This window comes from Chiloscyllium punctatum, chromosome 22, assembly GCF_047496795.1.
Source record: "Chiloscyllium punctatum isolate Juve2018m chromosome 22, sChiPun1.3, whole genome shotgun sequence".
In the NCBI taxonomy this organism is placed as follows: Eukaryota; Metazoa; Chordata; class Chondrichthyes; order Orectolobiformes; family Hemiscylliidae; genus Chiloscyllium; species Chiloscyllium punctatum.
In genome coordinates, this window is record NC_092760.1 from 44,724,748 (window position 1) to 44,746,736 (window position 21,989).

Genomic DNA, 21,989 nt, shown 5'->3' on the forward strand with positions numbered 1-21,989 from the left:
CATACTTGGTGAGATGAAACGGCCTCACTTTGATAGCTGTGGTACAATGGGAAACTCCTGTGAAAATGTCTTCCCAGCGTCAGTAGAGAAGCAAGTGCAGTGCTGTGCCATTGCACCAATGATATGAGTAGTCAGTGGAGAGAGGAGGATGAAGAGGAGTTAAGGTCAACTTGGAATGAAAGTCATATCCAGAAGCCGTAATGATGACTAATGGAAATAGTATCCTGGGTGTGGTCAGAGGGCATCCAGTCTCACAATTGTAATCAGACATTTCACAAAGCCTGTGGCTAAGCTGTCCCTTAGATTTGTCTTCACACTCATGCCCTTACCTAAAACATGTTTTTCCTTTTATCATTCCTTACCATTCATAATCCTATGTCCCTACTGACTGAGGAGAGGCTGCCAATGGGTTAATATGCTGTTTGAGGTTGTCCCACATGTTTGTTCTCTCTTATAGTGACAGTCCCCTTAAAACTGGTCCTAACTCCTTAAGCGTGTGCTACGCTACACTGGGATGGTAAGCTGAAAATTAGGTCCCACTACTCTTAGCATTGTTATCATAGTTAATGATGTTACAACATATGCAGAATTCCATATTTTACATCACTTTCAGACCCATGTTGACAGCAAATATAGATTAGGTTTCTGTACTTAATAAGAATTACTATATTGAACAAGTAAATAGACTCTAACTGCAGGCTAACTATTATGAACCATTGGCATATAATACTACTGGTTAAAATTCTAACCCCTTCAAAGTCCTCTTTCCACACATATTCAAACAAACACACAAAAAAATGTTATGGATGAAGAGAACGGACTGGGAAAGCAGTTCAGTGATCCCAATTCACAGAATTTACTGAGCTGATTGCTGCGATCAGAATGCTGCTTCTCAATCTTCCTTCTCCAGATGCTTCCCCTCATTTTTAGAAGGCACAGGGTAACTGATTCACACTTTCATAAAAGTTTCTGACGTGTTAATTTAAAAGACACAGTTTACAGCAGTTGCTGAAGAAAAAAATGAACTGGTTTTATAGTGCAGAGAACAGAGACAGCTCCTGAGTGTGTTGACATCTGATGGCTTCTTCCTAACATGTACGTAACTCCAAACTGTTCAGCTATCTTAGTTAGCAGTTAAATGGAATTTGTCATTGATAACTAATTAGCAGTCAAATTGAATTTGTCATTGATAACTAGTCTGTAGTCCACAGACCAAAGAGTTACTTATTATCAGCTACATCTCCATTTGTACAAAGCTCGTGGCTCCAACTTGTCTATAAAACTCATCCCACTGTTGCTTGAACTAGCAGCTGTACAAATAGCACTTACAATGAGTGTCAGATTAATTGCTTTTAAAAAGTGCAGCAACGGCTCAACAATCCTTAATTTTTCCAGATGAGTTATTTTCCCATTTCAGTCCACAATGAAAAATATTGAAAAATAAAAAGGAAGTCTTAAAAATGTGACTTACATGTAGGTGCATCTACTCATTGTAAATACTCTATGCAAGCCTCTTTAATTTTGTCTATGATGTTGTATAGGATAATGCAAATCAGAAGTGAATGCTATCTTCCAGTGCATTCTTCCAGGCAGATTTTGTCACATTCTTTATCACTTTGTGTTGTCTTACACTATCCCAAGTGCAAGTACCTTCCAAAAGACTTTAGCACAGCTCTGTTTAACATGCCACAAACATATTGCAAGGTTACTGGGGCATGAATTATCTGTCAATCAGGAAGCAATTGTAGAAATAACATTTTGACAGCAATTCTGTGCAAATCATTGCAAAACCACGTGTTTTAAATGTGGCAAGTTTAAATTTCTGGTAAATTTAGAAGTACTGTCATGGTGGAGTTTGACAGAAATAAAAAGTCCTAAGTTACAATCCAACAAAATATCATGGGCCAGGATTTATGAACAGAAGAAGAATAACAGTACAAACTCTGGCAGAAATTACAAAGTACTTACAGGCTGTAAATTATTTTTAAATGTAAAAGATAAAACAATTGACAAGTAGAATAAAGCTTTCTAGAAGATTGATTTGAACAGCAGAAACATGAAAGAGCAGATAGTGAGTTTATTTTGAACAGCAGAAGATAAGGACTGGAGCTTACAATGTTTAGGAATAATATCTTCCTTTTATCTCAACAAAGAACATCCCACTGTAGTTTACAGTGCCCTCGTCTGTGTCCATCTCATTGTTCACTGGGGTCAATAGATGTGAAGCTGGAAAAGTACCACAGATCAGACAGCATCCAAGGTGCAAGAACATCAACATTTCAGGCCAAACCTCTTATTCACTGGACTCTTCATGACCATAATTCAAATTTGCTGCCATCATCATCATTTTAGATTATGATCTATAGGGCCTAATTTGTCCAGTGTGGTGGAGGAAACCCAGCCTGATGAGAGAGTCTTGCCTTAAACGAGGTGCAGCTTATTGCATAACAATAAGGTACAGTTTTCATTGGTACGATAGCTATCATAACAAAGATGATGAGATGACAGGGCTTCCTCCTTCAGGATTCAGAGCTGTTTTGCTTTTCCCCACCCAAATCCTGATGAGGTCATCTGATTAGGTGGAGCTTAATGCAATGTTCAGCATTAATCCTTTCAAAGCAATTACACTAGACAATATTCTGCATACTGGGGAGACTTAATACTAACTGGGTGATCACTTTGCTCAGCATCTCAATTTGCTGGCTACTTCAATTCTAGAGCCCACTCCAACTCTGACCTTTATTCCTCAGCTTTCTACACTGTCTAATGAAGCCCAATGAAATTTTGAAGCACAGTATCCAAACTTTCAAGCCAACAGCCTTCTCGAGTCAACAATCAGTTCACCAATTTGAGCCCATAACCATCATCTCTATATTTTTTAGACAATTACTGATTCTGCTGATGCCACTTAGAACTTCACCAGACATACCTTGGGTAAAATTTAATGTTAGTGACAGGAGTTTCATCCAGAGTCTGGAGAACAAATGCGAACCTGCCTCACCTCTGTTGGGGAAAGACTGGAAGAATGCTTAACGGACATTTAAGCGATCAGAATCAGGCCTTCAGTAGGCTTTAAGACACTGGGCACACACATCCCAAACCCTGAGAGTAGCTTGAGAGCGTGGTGCTGGAAAAGCAGAGCAGGTCAGGCAGCATCCAGGGAGCAGGAGAAGCCCTTCATCAGGAAACTTCATCAGATGTTGCTCACCATTCCCTATCAGCATCACTGGAAATGGTGGCTACTGACAGTACTACACTTACCAGTGGCCCAGAAATGTGAGTGAAAGCAGGAGGGGGAAAGGGTCATTGGTTGGAAGGAAAGACAGAAAGTGGTTCTCAACAGCCTTACACCCATTCCCATTCCCCATTATATCAAACTCCTTAGGGTGACTTCAAACAAGGGACTTTCTGCCAACCCACTAGACAAAATCCTGCAAGCAAATCCAGTCAAGTATGCTTTCAAGGCTCTTCACTTGGTAACTCTCCAGTGTATTGTATCAGATGTATAAGGCATGAAACCAAATAGAGTTGGGCAGAAACAGAAAGATCGCAGGGTCTACATCATGCCACTCTCCCACCAGATCCAAAGCCCACCCCTGCTCCCCTATATAGCTGAGTTTGGAGACAGGGAGCTGAAAGAAATTCTGCTTCTTTGTTTTGTCCTATTAATATATTTTTCCTTGCAGTAAAAGCCCTTTGCCATTCAATCACTATTATTTTCACCCATTACAGCCTTACCACGTTTCTCTTTCTCTGCCTCAGGACTTGCTACTAATTTGTGACACCTGTTGCCTTTTCTTCTGTCTTTATTTCTGATGATTAGGCTATGGATTGGTCCACACTAATGACCAAACTATTGTAATCATTTGCCATCGCCTTCTGCAGGATGGATGACCAAAAGACTTTCTTACCACCTGCCAACAACCATATTGGATGGATTTATAGACTGATTAACAACCTAATTGGCTGCATTAGGAATGCCAATGACCAAAACGTCCTGCCATGGGGCTAAAACCCAAAACTTCTTGCTAAGAGGATAGGACACTATCACAGCACCACAAGAACTCACAGAACTCCAACTTTCACAAGTGTGATGGAAGATCATTGACCGTAAATATTAACTCTCTCCACAGCTGCTAGCAAAGTATTTCTGGCATTTTCTGTTTTCTCATTTATTCATGATACAGCAAAACAATTAGTTTCATTTGACAGGATTGTGTTTTCCACTGTGTCTATTATTTATTATTTATACTGAAGAAATCCTAAATGGGTATTTCTGTACTTACATCTAATACTTGGTTATGAATAACAAACAAGAAGAATCATGCCTCAAAGGAATGTGGAACTTGACTAATTTACATAATTGATGAAAAACCTGTGAGGGGTAATGGAATGGCCACTTAACTGACCATTCTAATTTGAGATTGGAAGAGAAAACACAAGCAAACTTGAGTTCACTGGCTGTAAGCAATCATTCTTCTTCTGCTGTATCATAGCGTAACCCCAGTGTTGTCCATAATATATTGATTCATTTAACATTTAATATACCTATAGGCATTCTCAATCAGTGTTTGAATTCATTATTAATATAGGCAATAGGACTACAGCATTTGTCCAAGTATTGCAAGACAAGTATACACCTAAGAGTTCTCTACATTGCTACAAACATTTTATTCAGAAATGCAGTTAGTTTTTTTTTATCACAACTGAAGCAACCAAATTGCTAAGTCCATGTTTAATCCTTCAAATCAAAGAGCAATATGATTGCAAAGATCTTCTATAATATTGCTGATTATCATTTAATTATAAAAGTCGAAGCATCTTTCTGAACAGATAGAACGATGATAATCAGTTTAATTCAGCTACTGGTGTGTTCCCCAATGGTTCACTCTTCCTATATCAACATAGGCTGAGAGTGTCAACCATTTATTTGTTTGTTGGGAACAGCACAACCGAGCATGATACACCTCAGCTTGTGACATTACAGAATCCAGTTAGTTCTTAAATGATTTCAGAACATTGTCCCAAAACTCGACCCAGTTCTCCATTCTGCTACTAAATCACTTTTTATGCAATAAGTAATTAGATATCAATTCCAAAATGGTCTTTGTTAACTTGAACGAGTACCCCCATGCTAATGTGAATTTTCTCTTCAGCTGCCCCTTTAATGACCAAAATGCCATTGCATGTTCATCCATTAACCAAACTCCTGACACCCAATCCCATTCCCACAAACATACTTCACATCTAACTTCCCTTCTTTATTCCTGTGATAACTGCCTGTCTCTGCACTCTTATGCTGATCACCCTTCTCCTGCAAAACTGCCACCCTCACTCCCCAAACCTCATCCTTCACCTTCCTGTATTTGCTAGCTGCCTTCACATGTCCAGTCACCCCGACTCCTTGAAAGTGCCCTTGTCTCCAAAAGTTTGGCATGCCCCTCTCTCAACATTTTTTTAATGCTTCCAATAATTTTTCCAGCTCTATTCACAGTAATGAAATAGCCAAAGTCACAAGTGGTGCTATCACTGACTCTGGTGTATGATTGCTGTATGTCCACTTCAATTTTTCCATAGTCTTCAAAACAATTAATCACAATATCCTCCTCTAACACGTCCACTCTCAGCTTTCTTATCCGGGCCCATGTGATTGCCCTCACCTGGGTCCACCCATACATTTTCAATTATAACTAAAGTTTCAGTACCAATAGTTTCTCTTCCTACACCTGTACAGGAACCTCAGGAATTCTCAAAGATTCATCCTCCCTCTGCCATACACACATCTGTCCCTTTTCAAAAGTTACCTACAGACATGGAATCAATGTTCACATTGTGCTGATAACACAGCTCTACCTTCCATTACTTCTCACATACTGTGTTCTGTTAGGCAGCTTGTCCGTTGGTCAATCTTAAATGAATGGTCATTTCCAGCTGACCTTGCGAAGACTGAAGCAATTGTCTAGTCCATAGCTTAAACTCTATTCCGTTGACCACACCACCGAGTACCTTGGCCATTTGTCTAAAGCTAAATCAAATTGCTAATAGTGTTTGGTCTTGAAATAATACAAGATTTTTGAATTTAAGATATGAAGATCATGATTACATTCCAGTTTGTTGGTAAATCCCTAGTTAGCATTCGTCGTACCTAAACAAAATGCCTAAACCTCTTAATTATGTTCAAATCTGTAGCTGCAACCTAGGTATACAATATGTTTTGGAATAACTACCTGAATCATTCAATTATGTGCCGGTAGCTCTCTTATTTAATAGAATCATAGAATCCCTACAGTGTAGCAACAGGCCATTCGGCTCAACAAGTCCACACTGACCCTCCAAACAGCATCCCACTCTCATTCCCCTACTCTATCTCTGTAACCCTGCATTTCCCATGGCTAATCCACTTAACCTACACATCCCTGGACCAATTACTCTCCACTTACTGTCCAAACAAAATTCTGATCGTTTATGTGGATCAAAAAGAATCAACCCTACATTGACCAGCTTTTCTTTGATAGTGACCAGATTTTCTTTTTCTATCATACCCATTGTTTCCAATTTTGTTATTTTGAGGAAGCTAGTTCATATCTTGCAACATGGAGACATTCGATGATGTGCTTTTCAAGTTTCCTGAAAACCAGTGGAATATTTCAAATTCAACAGATAGCAGCACTTACCCTCAGAGGGTCAGCCCAGGCGGACGCAATTTGTGATCATAAGTGTGATCATCATAAAATTCATCAACAGACTTTAATGTCCTATCAGAAAAATAAAAATAAAAAATCTTTTACTGTTCTTGCTTAAATTAAAGATTTCTTATTTAATTGTTACAGTTCAATTTCTTCTTCAACATTAATTGTCTTATAACAAATACTGTAATTCAAATGTTAAAATTAACATTTCAAAAAAGAACTACAGCTAATTGACATAGAAGCAGATTATCCATAGACACCATATACTAAAATATTACTTATGGTTTGAAAGGCTCTTACAGATAGCAATGATGGTATTTTCAGAAATAAACTCACACCTCAAAAGCTGTACTGAAGCATGACATATCTTGAAAAATTCATTTTTGACTAAGTAATCAGATTAACAGTATGCAAATATAACAATGATGTAGTAACAAAAATAGACAAAGAAATTCAGCAGGTGGCAAAGAATTGGTGTATAGAATATTAAAGGAGGGGCAATATTGAATCAAAATGCTTTTAAAGTTACATATCAATGCATCTTTCCAATATTTCAGGTGCGGAAATATATATAAATTAAAGAATTTAAATGCATCATCAAGAAACTGAATCCAACAAGGCTGCTTTAGTACCTATTCAATACTTTTCCTCACATGGTTAAATCTAATTGCAATTCAGAGTCATCTGATTGCTCTGGGCACAATAGATGCAATAAGATCAGAAACTGGGTTGACTGTACAAGGGATTTTTTTGAACTTCGTACAAATATTGACTGTTCTCCTTTGTAGGATTTTGAACACTCTGACATGAAAAGGTACTGTAAGAGTAATACAGAGGACTCATGATCAATCTCAGGACACACTTATGCATTCCTTCCATTCTTTCAGTAAATAATTTCTTTTTATTCACTGAAACATGCTTCGGAGTAATTCACAAGGTCTCAGACAAATCATTAATACAAATATAGGGGAGCACTGGCCTAACTAGTGAGCTGAAAATCAACTAGGCAAAAGTGAGGACTGCAGATGCTGGAAACCAGAGTTTAGATCAGAGTGGTGCTGAAAAAGCACAGCAGGTCAAGTTGCATCCAAGGAGCAGGAAAATCGACGTTTCGGCAAAAGCCCTTCATCAGGATTCTAATCTAAACACTAGTGAGCTGAAAAGTCCGCCTTAATGGTCTGTCAACCTTTTGCTAAATTTGTAACCAACAGACCCTTGCTACCAATCACTATTACTTCTTTCACCCTTGTCAGGTCCTCACTCTAGATCCACTGGAAAACCAGCAAACTGAGACCCAGTCTGGCAATGGCAATGGCAACACTCGAGTCAGATTTCAGAGAGACCGTGGGTATTGCAATCATGATGGCTTTTTGATTGCAGGAACGAATGGAGAACTAGTGTAATCTGTTGACTGACTGCACAAAAGTTAAAACATGCCAATATGGATTTCCAACTCTTTACAGTACATGATCTCTAACCTCGCCTCACTCCTTAACACAATCAATCATTGTGCAGTTCAAGGTGCTGGAAAATGCATTAACATTTATTTCCTCGCATATTGTTGTCAGATATAAATTTTTCATGATTCAAAGATTCTGAAATCCACCTCTTCTATATATTACACATCTCCCATGTGCTCATTCAGTAGTTTCATTTTACACACATAATGAATTCACACTTTGCAACACACTCAGAATTTCAACTTTCCAAAGCAGAGTCATTGAACTGGAAACAGTAGTACTGCTTCTCTTTCCACAGATGCTCCAGATCCACTGAGGTTCTCCTGCCTTCTCTATTTTCATTTCAGATCTCCAGCATGCGCAGCACTTTGCTTTCATTCAACTGTTTTTCCGGGTTTAAAGAGCAATAATTTTTGACTGCTCTAATAAAAAGATATGATGCATGTTGTGCATCAACATAAAAATCCTTCTTCGCAGGGCCTCAGAACGATGGTATATCAGCATTTCATGTTGTCACCCCTGGCTCAATGGTAGCGCTCTTTCCTCACAGTTAGAAGGTTGTGGATCATGCCCAACTCCAGTGTTTTGAGTGTATTATTTTGACTGACACATAGGCAGTCCTCATGGATTGTAACAGTGATGGAGACACACCCAGTAATTAGGAAGCAAATGGAATGTTGGCCTTCATTTCCAGGGGGATGAAGTGTAAAGCTGGGGAAGCCTTGCTGCAACTGGGGAGGACATTGGCAAGAACACATCTAGAGCACTCTGTACAGTTTTAGTCTCCTGATGTAAGGAAGTATATCCTTACATTTAAAACAATCCAAGAAGGCTCAGTAGGCTGATTTTTGAGATGAAGAGATTTTCTTACTGGGAAAGTTTGTGCAGCTTGTGCCTATACTCATTGGAATTTAGAAGAACGAGACAGGATTTTAATAAAACATGTAGCATACTTGACAGGGTCGATGCTAAGATGTGGAGTGAGATCGTAGGCCCAGAGGGAGTGGGCCTGCAGGTGGGAAATGAATTTGATTTGGTTAAAGATGGCTGGTTTTGGGCAGGTAAACCCACTGTTGACCTTACGACTCCACCACTAACTGAGGCCCTCATTATTTCCATTTATATTTTATGTTGATCTTCATCTGGTCTCTTATTAGAATTCATTGCCCTCCTTTACAGCAACTTACATTAGAATAACACCTTTAACATTGTAAGCATAGACATGTAAGGAGTCATCAGAGTGGGTGGCCAAGCACTAAGTAAATAAGGTAGGTCTTAAAGGCTAACTGTAAAGATTGGAGTTGAATTGTTTATGGGGAGAATTCCAGAACTTGAGACCTTGGCAGTTGAAGGAATGCCTATGATGGAGCAAATAATTTAGAATAGGAAGGTGAAATTGGTTTACTGCAGAAATCTCAGAACCTTGTACAGTTGAGGCAGGTGAGAGAGAATGAGAAAGAGAGTGAATGAGAAAGAGAGTGAGTGAGAAAATTGAGAGAGTGAGAGGAAGGATCCACAGAGGGATTTGAAAATAAGAATGAATATTGAGGCATTTCCTAAGTAAGATCCAATAAAGGTCAGCGAAACAGAAAATGAGGCAAGCTGGCATACAGGCAGTCTCTTACTGAATTTACAACGTGGGTCCTACCTGACCACATAGGGCTGAATCCGGCGTAAAGTTTCAGTTACATTGTAGTCTGGGCCATGCTGATGAATCTTGGAGCTAGTAGCATAGCTGTGAGGAAACTGTTTCTGAATTCCTCCCCTTGTCCAACCTTCTCTATCCTGTCCTTTTGGAGTTTTGTCATTGTGCCTAAATTTGTAGAAACGGTTTTCAAAAATCAGAACATCAATTATTGAAGTGACAGAGAGTTAGAATGAGTTAACATTGTAAATATAGATATGTAGGAGATATCAGAGTAAGTGGCCAACCACAAAGTCAAGGAATGTTAGTGTTGACTTTATGTTTGGCCACCTACTCCAGTATGTCCTGTCATATCTCTGTTTACAATATGAACTCACCTTCACTTTTTTTCTTAAATCAATCTCGTCAATTCACTTTCTCGTAATATCTTTTGATTACTTCTTTCCCAAAGCACTGCTAATTATCATGTGGTCACATTATATTGGTTGTCACAATGCCCTTCTCTGGTAAGCTATTCAATTCCAGTAAATTATTCCCAGCCTCTCTCCTTACTCCTCTCTGCATTTACGAAGTTATTGTACTGTTCATTCCCAGGGTCTCTCCTATGATGGTCATGCCTTGATCCACTAACTCACTGTCCTCATAGATGTTCTTTCAATATTATCGTGTGGCCGGCCTCATCCTTATCTTTCAAAGCCTCTTAAAAATTCTCCGTACATAAAATGATATATTTTTTCCTGTTCAATATCAATGCACCTTTCCCTTTTGCAGTTTTGTTCATTTTTGAAATTTTTATTAGCAATGAAGATAATCAGAGAAATGTAAGCATGTCATCCCTATGTAGACTTGATATTTAAAATAATCAGCTGATGTGGTTGAATAAGGCTTTCTGTCAATCTGCTTCATATAAGGGGAAACTATGGTTCTAATATGTAATTTTGCTTATTGCTTGGGAAATTACATTGTGAAATTGTGACATTATGCAACTATAACCTGTAGTCTTGTGTTCATTGTCTATGCTAAATAATTATCTTACTCATCCTTTTACATTTTTAAAATTTGTTATATTGCATCTCTTAATCCTATTTTCTTTCAAAAAATATATCAAGTCATCTCAGCCTTTCTTTATAATCTAATCTCTTAATGCTGGATCAATATTTTCATGTCTAAAACTATGGTATTTGATGCAGAAATAGATCCAAAATAAGTTGAGAGCAATGTAGGTATATGAACCCACATGTTATACTGGCTCCTGAATCAGAAATGAGATAAATAGTTCCAGTTCCAACTACCTCGAGCACATTATCATTCACTTCCTTCTGGGAGCTAATTTTCTGAGGTTGTATATTCCTCAAAGAGCTTGCTTGCTTACAGTACACTTGAACCTTACTAGTTTCTGCTCTTTAAACAAGTGCGCAAGACTAAGTGCCGTACATCCACCAGTTGACCATATAGACTTTTAATCCAGAAGGGAAAGAAAAAACTTGTAAAACATCTGAAGGATGCATATTGATCTGAATCATCTTGTATACTTCAAAATGGAGGACTAGTATATTGATTTCCAAGTACTAATAGTTTCTCCCTCTCGGAATGAACAATGTTTCTGGCAGCATGAACTTGGAAAATTAACATTTGTTACTGTGCCATATTGAAAGTAATTACCCAATATCACTTTTCTCTATTCCCACTGTGACTCACCAAAGTTTATAATTTGTTAAAAATCTGTCAGCATCTGTTGCAGTCTTGGCTGGATGTATGTAGACCTTTTCATTGCTACTAAATCCAGTAAGCTCCTGAAACCAAGGAGAAAGTCAGAAAATCTGAATATTGGGTGTTCTGAAGCATAACATTATTCGATGGTGCTTATAATTTGCAGCAGAAAATGGTACTAAATCTCATGGCCTTAGCAGGGCCTGCTATGTGTAAACCTGCCCCAATTCAAAATGAGATAGTGGTGAGCTGGAAATGTAAGGGAGGAGTGTGGCGGGGGGGGGGGGGGGGGGGGCAGCAGTTGAAGTAGCGGGGAGCAGGGAGAGGAAAATTCAAAGAAAATAGTTCTCTAATAGTTTGGTATGCAGCCACATTGAATGGGAGTTCTGAGGTGTTGTGGTTAGCATTGCTGCCTCACAGCACCTGGGACTCAGGTTCGATTCCACCCTCGGGTGACTGTCTGTGTGGAGTTTGCACATTCTCTCCATATCTGCCTGGGTTTCTTCCTGGTGTTCAGGTTACCTCCCTCAGTCCAAAGATGCATAGGTTAGGTGGATTGGCAATGCTAAATTGTCCGTAATGTCCAAGGAAATGCAGTGTTATAGGGTAGTGGTTGGGTCCGAGTGGGATGGTCTTCAGAGGGTCACCATGGATTCAAACGGGGATTCTCTGTTTTTAGCTTAACAACTGGACAACTACGATTAACTTTAATTCCTCCTAAGCTAATGTACCGTAATCCCTTCTCTCAATTGCATTGATTTGAATGGTCAACTGCCTACAGGAGTCTTAAGAGAGAACATGACTCCTCAGCTCAGTAGCCTGCTGGAGGTATTGTCTGCAGGCTCAATCATGAGGAATAGGTGAGGCAAGGATAGGTTGTTATTACTCCATGAGCAATTGTCCAAGGAAACAAAAATACCCTAGGACAGAAGGAAAAGGAGCATAAATTAGAAGTGGGAAAATATAAAAAGGGAAGCACGTCTTACTTCTAAGAATGACCATCATGCTGTACAGGACTGTGACTCTTGAGAATATGATAGCGAATGTAATTCCAGGAAATGTTCAACTATGCTCAATAATGAGACACAAATGTATAGAGGTTTATACTACTGATAATGGAGTATATTTCATAATGCAGAAGATGAGTGACAGATAAATTCAAAGTTATGCAGAACAACATTCAGTGGCTATTTTATGATTTTCCAAGTGCATATTTTAAATAATGCTTTCATTTTGCCTGCTCAAAACCATCACAATTTTACTTTCAACTTCTTCATTTCAGCAACAAGAATTGGAACAGCAGTGCTCCATCAAATCGTAGCATTGAATTATACATGAAGACAAATCAAACCTTCCACTGGCTCTAAGAGCGACCTTTCCACTGATGTCCTCTTTACCCTTTCCAAAAACACTTTTGAAGATTTTTATTACATATTTAGTTCTGAGATTTTCACTTTTCCAAGCTGACTATGAGGCACATGTATTAGTTGTTAGTAAGAGTTGATTCACAAAATTCTCAGCCAAATGCTTTACCTTGCCACCAGGTTGCATAGCAGTGAGAGCATGTGACATTCCATCACTTCCTCTGATGATGCATACAGTATCGAATTAGTATATCACATAGTCAGATGTAACTCTTTACATTAACATTTACATTTTCTGTAAGGATGCTGCAGCTCCAAGATCCTCACTTTTACTTAAAGCACCTGGAGGAAATTAGACCTCAGGCACAATTAATTCCGATCAACTGAGACAGGCAAGTGACAAATATTGCAGTTGCCCCATTCATGTTGAAAGACCGATTTGGTGAAATTTTTAGGTGAAACCCAAAATGGGCAAGCAGCCCATCGAGATGCGTGAAGTAGGAAGGAGGCTGCTTAACTTTGTAAACTGGGTCCTATGCTGCTTGTAAGACTTGGAATGCAATTATCAAGTTCAAATGGGCAATATGGAACAGACCTTACTACATTCAGTGGAAGACTAAATAGCAATCCTAAACCAGACACTGAACACTGTTGACAAAGTGGCACAAACAGCTTCCAGAATTCTTTGCCATGTCCAGTTGAAACCACAATATTCTCGCGATCTTTGATAAGATTTGTAGCTCAGGTTGATGATAGGTATGTAAGTTAGCTCACTGCACTGGAAGATTTATTTTCAGACATTTCATCACCATTATTAGGTAACATCACCAGTGAGAGTCTCCTTTCAAGGGAAGGTAGATAGGATCTAAGGTGATGTGTTTGTTGATGGAGTTCTGGTCAGAATGCCATGCCTCGAAGAATTCTTGTGCGTGTCTTTGTCTTGCCTGTCTAAGGATGTGTGTGTTGTCCCAAAAGACACGACCCGGTCTCACTAGTTTCTATACACAGATAAAGAAGGACACCTTGAAAAAAAAGAACCGGAAATGACATCACCCATCAGAAGAAACCAAGACATATAAATAGATAGGCAGGACACATCACCAGCACTTCACCAGAGACTTGCACTGATATGTTTCCTAGTATGGTGACAAAACGTCTGAAAACAAACCTTACAGCTCTGTGAGCTACCTTACATACTTGCCATAATATTCTTTTGCTAAGCTCAGTGGAAATCGTCAAGGTTGCTGCTTACAATTCTAAGGTTCACATCTTACAGCCAACTCCAATTTTCTACCCCATCCATTCTACATTTAAAGCCCTGACCTGCCGAGTAGAAAAACTTGATCATAATTATGCAGTATACCCCAGATTTTCCCATGTAATCCTAGCATCCTATACTCTAGACAACTACAGCAGATACACAAAAGGGGGCATGATGGACCCAGAAGGGCTGGGAGAGCAGCAGCAGTCTTCTGAGGAGGGAGATGAGGATGTTGAGCAGGAAGAGCACTGCAGCATGAGATACAACAAGCCAGACAGTACTTAACAGACACGCAGTTCCAATAAATGAGAGTCTGGTGCAGTGACCACTCATTGACTATTAATTCATTGCTGCTTGAAAGGCAAGCAGTTTCTGTCTATTCTCAAAAACAAATGCAGCTTGTATTAGACTCCATGGACACTGGAGAAAGTGTAGCACTCCCTTAGACAGAGTTCTAAGATGGGATAAAGGCTAAAGGTCTGTAACTCTTGGTTTTTAAATAGCAATGCATTTCCAAATGTGCACTTGTATTATAATCAAGTGTCAGACATCCCACCTGAGTGCCCTTAAAAGCAGCCCGTTATTGTTCCCCTCCTATCACAATGGAGGGCAGCTCTTGACCTGGTGCACAGCTGAGCTTTAAACATGGCTCCATACCAATGATCCAGGGTGGTCCCAGCAATAAGTCCCATCACTGCTGAGGGGCAAGTTAGCGTGAGCAATGGCCTGTACTGGCATGCTACATAGCTAAAGAGGTCATTCACAGACAGTAGCATGGGAAAACTCACCAAGACTTGTAAAGAGAAATCCTGCATGAAATTCATCAAAATGGACAGCCAATTTCTGGTAAAATTCAGCCTGAAGCAGTCAAGCAGATATTACATTTTACTCATACATAGAGGCAGCATTGGTCATATCTAGGCTTTCCTAAAGGAACACATACAAATTGATTGCAACTCTCTTAAAAAAAATGCACTGGAATATCTCTGTTGCATTTTTCCTTTGGACATGCATCCAAAATCTAACTGCACTGTATTCTCTTTGACTGAAAGGTAATCATTACACTCAGCTCTCATAGAACCATCTCACTTCCAACATCTATGGGCAAACTCTATGTCATTAGCCAGGCTGCTGCACTAACGAAATGACTAAAATACATCTGCACAAATTTGTACCTTCCATTTCACAGCAGGACTACAAAGGAAAAAGGCCATCCAGTTTTACAAAGTTGTTTCCATTCCCAAGGTTCACATTGCTTTGTGAGCTTCCGCACAGTATCCCTCAACTATCGATACCAAGGCCTTCCACTCATTCAATAAGTAGGTTGGATGGGACAACAGATTCTACATTTCAACACCAGATTTGTCACATCTTCTCATGATCCACAGAATGTGACACTTGCTTATTTTTCCAAGGATGAAATGAAGGACGATAGAATGTTTGAGTGACCAAAGTTTACTTTGTACTCCCGCAAGTAATGATTATGCTGCAAGTGGCTCAAGTAACAGCAAAAGATGGCTTCAAGTTGATATGAGGTAAGGGTAGCACTAAGGCATTTAAAGGCAAACATAAACGAGCTTGAGTCTCTGTTTATTTCTTTCCATTCTCATCTTCACCATCTCCTCCTCTTCCTTCTTATTATCATGTTTCACATACATATAGTTTTCTCTCTATTCTTCTTCATCAGATGCTGATGTACCATAATTGGCAGGTTTTCTGCCATGCCTACCCAGCAGTCTATGTCTCCTGATGTCAGTTTCCTCAAGAAGACCGAGATCTGAGTGAAATTTTAGTATTTTATCCTGCGCCTGTATGCCACTGACTTGACTTGTTTGGCTGTATTTGCCAATTGTGTGCCAGATGCAATTGTGGTAGACATTCCTGAGAAGTATTGGAAAACAATTAATGACATCTGCAGCCATAATGGATGGGAGTCAAGTGAATGACTCCAGTAAAGTCGGACAAGAATCAAGTGAGAGAGACAAATATTGATCCATACTGACTGCTTGTCCTCTTATCTATTGTTGTATTGTTCAGCCAGAACTGTCTTTTTTAAAGGTTGCACTTCAATTTTGTTGAAGCTACTCTTCCCACATCACGTGTCACATTATTCATAATAATAAAACTTCTTTTTCTGGAAATAAATCATTTTGTATTTGAATGATCAGTCAAGTGTTTAGTAGCTTTAAATCCTGAGTGTTACTGTCTTTAACACTAACTCCTGGAGTTTGGATGGCAAACATGGCACTAAAAACATGCCAGGATAGATTTTAATAATGACAATCTCTACAAACAATTCACAACCTGTTGGAGTGAGATACACAATTTGGTTGATCCTTTATTGGTCTTCATGGTTTACTGTCATGTAAGGACCACAAATCTAACATCATTTACCATTCCACAGACTTCAATCCTTCCTTCCCCATCTCTTGCTAAAGAACAAAACAGCATATAATGTGTATGAGAAGAAAGACCATTACCATAAGATACATACAGATAGAACAAGAAGCTCTGGAGATTAATAGCCCAAGCAGGGCAGTGAAAAGTGTTGCAATACTACGGCTTTACGAGGTCTATTTTATCCTTTTTCTTAAATGAAGGAAGTCTCAGACAGAGGGACTGAGCAGCCTGCTCAGAGCCAATAGAGTAAACAGCTTGTCAGGCTTTGGGTTTTTATTTTAAAATGTGGGAACAATAAAAGCAGCCTGAATGGGTGGGGTCAAGATCCCACAGAACCAGGATTTGTAGTTTTAACTTTCTGTAGTTGCTAGAGTCTTGAGGCCGGATGTGAAGCTCTTATTCCTCTCTTCATTAAAACTAAAAGCTGGTGTTGTCTTCCTGCTGTCAGAATTACATGTGAGACCATCCACTTTCCCGAATTTGCTTTTGCCAAGGGTATATTTATGGGTTGTTACAATATTAGAATAGTTAATTAGTAGTGTTAATATATATATTATTGTGTTAAGGATTTTGATAGAGTTACAGTTAAGCCAGTTTTTTAATTTTTATTTTGTCTGCATTTTAACTATAATGTAAAACTAAAATGTGTTTTGTTTAATGTTGAGTAGTTCAATCAATTGAATTGCATCTAAAATGCAACATCTTACACTTATCTTTAAAATAAGAAAAAGTTAGGATCTAGACTATCTTATTAATATATTTTGAGAAAGTTTGGTCTGGTCCAGAATTAAAGGCCAGGCTAACTATTTTGCCATTAACAAATTTGACCCTCCTATACTTCAGTCCAAGGTTCAGTTCACCCATCCCAGATTAAAAACAAAGAATCCAACAATTGAAATCTCAAACAGGATGCAGTTCCAGAGGACCATTGTTTCAACAATCTCACTCTTTGTTATATAGCAATAGAGTTTCATCCTCGAATTTCCACATAAGTCGTAAAGTAGACCTCAAACAGTGGATATTGAGTGGTCAATTTAACAGAACTAGACCATACACAGGAAAGAAAAGCTAATTAAAAGGTGATCCAGCCAAAATTAAGTAGGGTGATAAGGTAGCAAACATTAATAAATCAGTAGTGATAAATCCTCAAAAGACCTTGGAGTGCAGGGGCATGGTTCCTTGGAAGTAGAGTCACAGGTAGATAGGATAGTGAAGAAAGCATTTGATATGCTTTCCTTTATTAGATAGAGCTTTGAATATAGGAGTTGGGAGGTCATGTTGCAGTTGTACAGGACGTTGGTTAGGTACTTTTGGAATATTGTGCGTAATTTTGGTCTCCCTCCTCTTGGAAGGATGTTGTGAAACTTGAAAGGGTTAAGAAAAGATTTACAAGGATGTTGCAAGGGTTGAAGGATTTGAGCTATAGGGAGAGGCTGAAGAGGATGGGGCTGTTTTCCCTGGAGCATTGCAGGCTGAAGGGTGACCTTATAGAGGTTTATAAAATTATGAGGGGCATGGATAGGGTAAATAGACATGGTATTTTCCCTGGCGTGGGAATGTCCAGAACAAGAGGACATAGATTTAGGGTTCGAGGGGAAAAATTTAAAAGGGACCTAAGGGGGAACTTTCTCACAGAGGGTGGTGCATGTAAGGAATGAGCTGCCAGAGGATGTTGTGGAGGCTGATACAATTACAACACTTAAAAGACATGTGGTGGCTATATGAATAGGAAGGTTTAGAGGAATATGGGCCAAGAGTTGGCGATGGGACTAGATTGGGTTAGGACATCTGGTTGGCATGGATGAGTTGGACCGAAGGGTCCGTTTCCACACTGTACATCACTATAACTCTATGAAATTAATAGAGTGAAAGAATAAATACATTTCTTGAATAAAATTGAGAACCCTTCACAGAATAGAGCTCCTTGGATAAATAAAGAACTGACAACTCAAAAAAACTAAAACTAAAAAAAGGATGGGCAGGATAATGTTAAGCTAAAAATAGTAAATATAATTATGAGAATATGGAAGATCTAGTTGTAAAGTGGAGACAGAGATTAGGAAGGTGAAAAGGGAATATGAAATAGGTTAGCAGATAGTATAAATGAGAACAATAAAAGTGGTTTTTAAACTTGCAGTTGAGAAATGTAGCTCATTATCCATCACTTTGACCTGAAAGCAGTCGAAATTTGGTGAGCTCCTTTAACTTATTTAGCTAGGCCTGTAAATAAGCAGTCTGAGACAGAGATAGGCTAAATAAATATGTATATCAGGGTCGTAGGTCAAATTGGAGTGGGCTGCCAAGAGAGAAAGAGAAACTGCCAAGGGAAGGATGAGTGGCTGTAACAGGGGGTAAGACTGTTAAAGGGCATGAGGGAGACGGATTTCAAAAAGACGGATGCAAACAGGGGAGGGGGTCTGCAAATGATGGGCAGGAATAATCTGACAAAATGGGGAGAGAGTCTGCAATGTGGAGAAAACAGTTTAAACTTTTCAACTTAGGAAATAATTAGCTTTCTTAGAATGAGGCAAGTTGAGATAATGAATTCCTTGCAAATGAGCATGGAGTCTAATTTAAAGTGGCAGAAATTTAGGAACTACTTAAGGGGGATGCCTTTAATGGATGTTGTTGAAATGAAGACTGAGTGATTTGAGTAATTTAATACTGAATGCTTTTGTTTCACCAAGATTCACATTTATATGTTATCACAACTTACACATTATGAATGAATAACGGTGTAGTGGTTGTGTTAGAAACAAAGATGCAATAGTTTAGCTCTGATCTCACCAGTCTGCAAAAAGCATGCTTATAAGGATGGCTTTTTATGTATAGAAGTGTGCCCATTTTCTTTTTTAAAAAAAGGACTTATGAAATTTAGCTGGTCTTGTACCTAGGTACGGTTGTGTCCACATTACCTTGTGTGTTGTGGCTTTAATTTTCAGGAAATGGTAATGATTATTGAGGATATTAACAAATTCCTCTAATTCTGCTTCTGTCTGAGTACAAATCCCAACACAAAATCAGATAGTATTGTTATAGTATGCAATCACCTAATGTAGGAGTTAATGGAACTGTAAAACGAGTGTGCAAACAAAACATCACCCACTAAAATCAAAAAGTATCCCCTGACAAATTCGAAGTGCAGCCCGATAAAAGTATATTTCAAGCCTTGCTGATTATCAGCGAATAACAAAGCTATAGACTCCAGGAAACCAGTAATGGACTAGTCATGTAAGCATAAGAGTGGCAAATGGAATTCATTCTGGGAAAATATGATTTAATGCATTTATAGAGTCATGGAGTCATAGAGATGTACAACATGGAAATAGACCCTTCGGTCCAACCCGTCCATGCTGACCAGATATCCCAACCCAATCTAGTCCCACCTGCCAGCACCCAGCCCATATCCCTCCAAACCCTTTCTATTCATATATCCATCCAAATGCTCTTAAATGTTGCAATTGTACCAGCCTCCACCACTTCCTCTGGTAGCTCATTCCATACACGTACCACCCTCTGTGTAAAAAAGTTGCCCCTTAGGTCTCTTTTATATCTTTTCCCTCTCATTCTAAACCTATGCCCTCTAGTTCTGGACTCCCCGACCCCAGGGAAAAGACTTTGCCTATTTATCCTATCCATGCCCCTCATAATTTTGTAAATCTCTATAAGGTTACCCCTCAGCCTCCGATGCTCTAGGGAAAACAGCCCCAGCCTGTTCAGCCTCTCCTTATAGCTCAAATCCTCCAACCCTGACAACATCCTTGGAAATCATTTCTGAACCCTTTCAAGTTTCACAACATCTTTCCGATAGGAAGGAGACCAGAATTGCACGCAATATTCCAACAGTGGCCTAACCAATGTCCTGTACAGTCGCAACATGACCTCCCAACTCCTGTACTCAATACTCTGACCAATAAAAGAAAGCATACTGAATGCCTTCTTCACTATTCTATCTACCTGCGACTCCACTTTCAAGGAGCTATGAATCGCATTTAGTGAAGGTTAATAAGATTAAGGAGTAATGAAGTTGTAAGTACTTAATGACGTAGAAGAACAGAATGGCACGGAATGCTACAGATATTTGAAGATGGCTAGACAGGTGAATGAAGTGGTCGTGTACTTATTGTTGAAGCATACAACCTAAGAGCTGGGGAATTATACTGGATCTGAATAAAGTGCAAAATAAGTCACAGCTGGTGTACTGCAGGCAGTGCTTGAGTCCACATTATAGAACGGATGAGAGTGCACGAGAGAAGAAAATTTACAAGATTTTGCCTAAGCTGGAGAACTACAATTACAAGGAAAGATTAGATAGGTCAGGGTTGTTTACTTTGGAACAGAGAAGGCTGATGGGAGAGCTAATTATGTGTGTAAAATGAGACATCTAGTTAGAATAGATAGGAAGGCTGTATTCATATCTTGAGTGTCCAAAACATAGATTTAAGGTGAGACATAGGAGGTTTAGAGGTGAATTGTCTTCAGCTAGACGATAGTGGGATTCTGGAACCCACTGCCCAAGAGGATGGTAGAGGTAGAAACCCTCAAAATGCTGATAAGCATGCTTGGATATTTGCTTGAACTGCCATAATTTAACCACAACTTCGAGCAATAGTTGGAAAGAGGGATTGGACTGAAGGGCTACTTGTCTGTGGATACATAGACCAAGTGGTCTCCACCTGTGCTGTAAATCTCTATGAATCTATGTTAACTTTGACTTCCCCTTGAATAAACCTGCTTAAGAGTCATTTCAATTCTTAATATAGCGCAACTGGAGTGTCAACCTTGCCAATGCCATTTCAATCAGGTCCAACTTGTTCCAGGCAGAAGTCGAATTTCTCAGTCAGAATGAGTAAGGAAATAGAATCAGATACAGCTTCCAGGGATAAAGGAAGCAGGAGCCAATTTATGGTGGATAAAGTGATATCAGATATATTAAATTAAATTTGCTGCAACATGCAACAGCTGAATTTTAACCAGTGAAAGTGAAAAGTAGTTGATCAATTATCAGATGTAATTGTAGAAATGTTGGGAACATAAGTAGTAAAATTCAAAATGGTAAGTCAATAGACCATTATTGAAATATTAGTTGCATTAATGTTGCTATGCTTGATGCAGGTAGTGGGATTTATCTTAATATAAAATTGACACAGGCAAAACCTACACTTGTTGGATTAACAATATAAGAAATAGGAGCAGGAATAGAGCATAAATCCAGTTGAATTTGTTCTACCATTCAAAAAGATTACAGCTGATCCTTCTTTTAACCACAGTTTCCATTGGGATCCTCTAAGACTGAAAACCTACGTCTCTCAGCCTTGAATATATTCAGCAATGAATTCCCCTGCAACCCTTTGGCACAGAGAATTCCAAATGTTCACAAAAAAACTTCAGTGAATAAATTTCTCTTCAGCTCAATCATAAATGATCAACACCTTATCTTAAGGCTGTGCCCTGTGCTCC

The 21,989-nt window shown here is 39.0% G+C and overlaps 1 protein-coding gene across 4 annotated transcripts in view; it reads right to left on the reverse strand.

The window, feature by feature from the left end:
- saxo4 (stabilizer of axonemal microtubules 4) overlaps positions 1–21,989 on the reverse strand; it is a 183,919-nt gene that overhangs the window by 35,886 nt on the left and 126,044 nt on the right. For 3 of the 4 annotated variants that reach the window (XM_072592192.1, XM_072592194.1, XM_072592195.1), the window contains 3 exons: positions 11,493–11,587; positions 9,798–9,962; positions 6,675–6,755 (listed from right to left, as the gene is read on the reverse strand). In XM_072592192.1, the coding sequence (XP_072448293.1) occupies positions 6,677–6,755; positions 9,798–9,962; positions 11,493–11,587 (339 nt within the window). In that variant the 3' untranslated portion in view covers positions 6,675–6,676. Of the gene's footprint in view, positions 1–2,110; positions 2,227–6,674; positions 6,756–9,797; positions 9,963–11,492; positions 11,588–21,989 lie in introns of those variants that run through there. The other variant, XM_072592193.1, reaches the window with a different exon arrangement.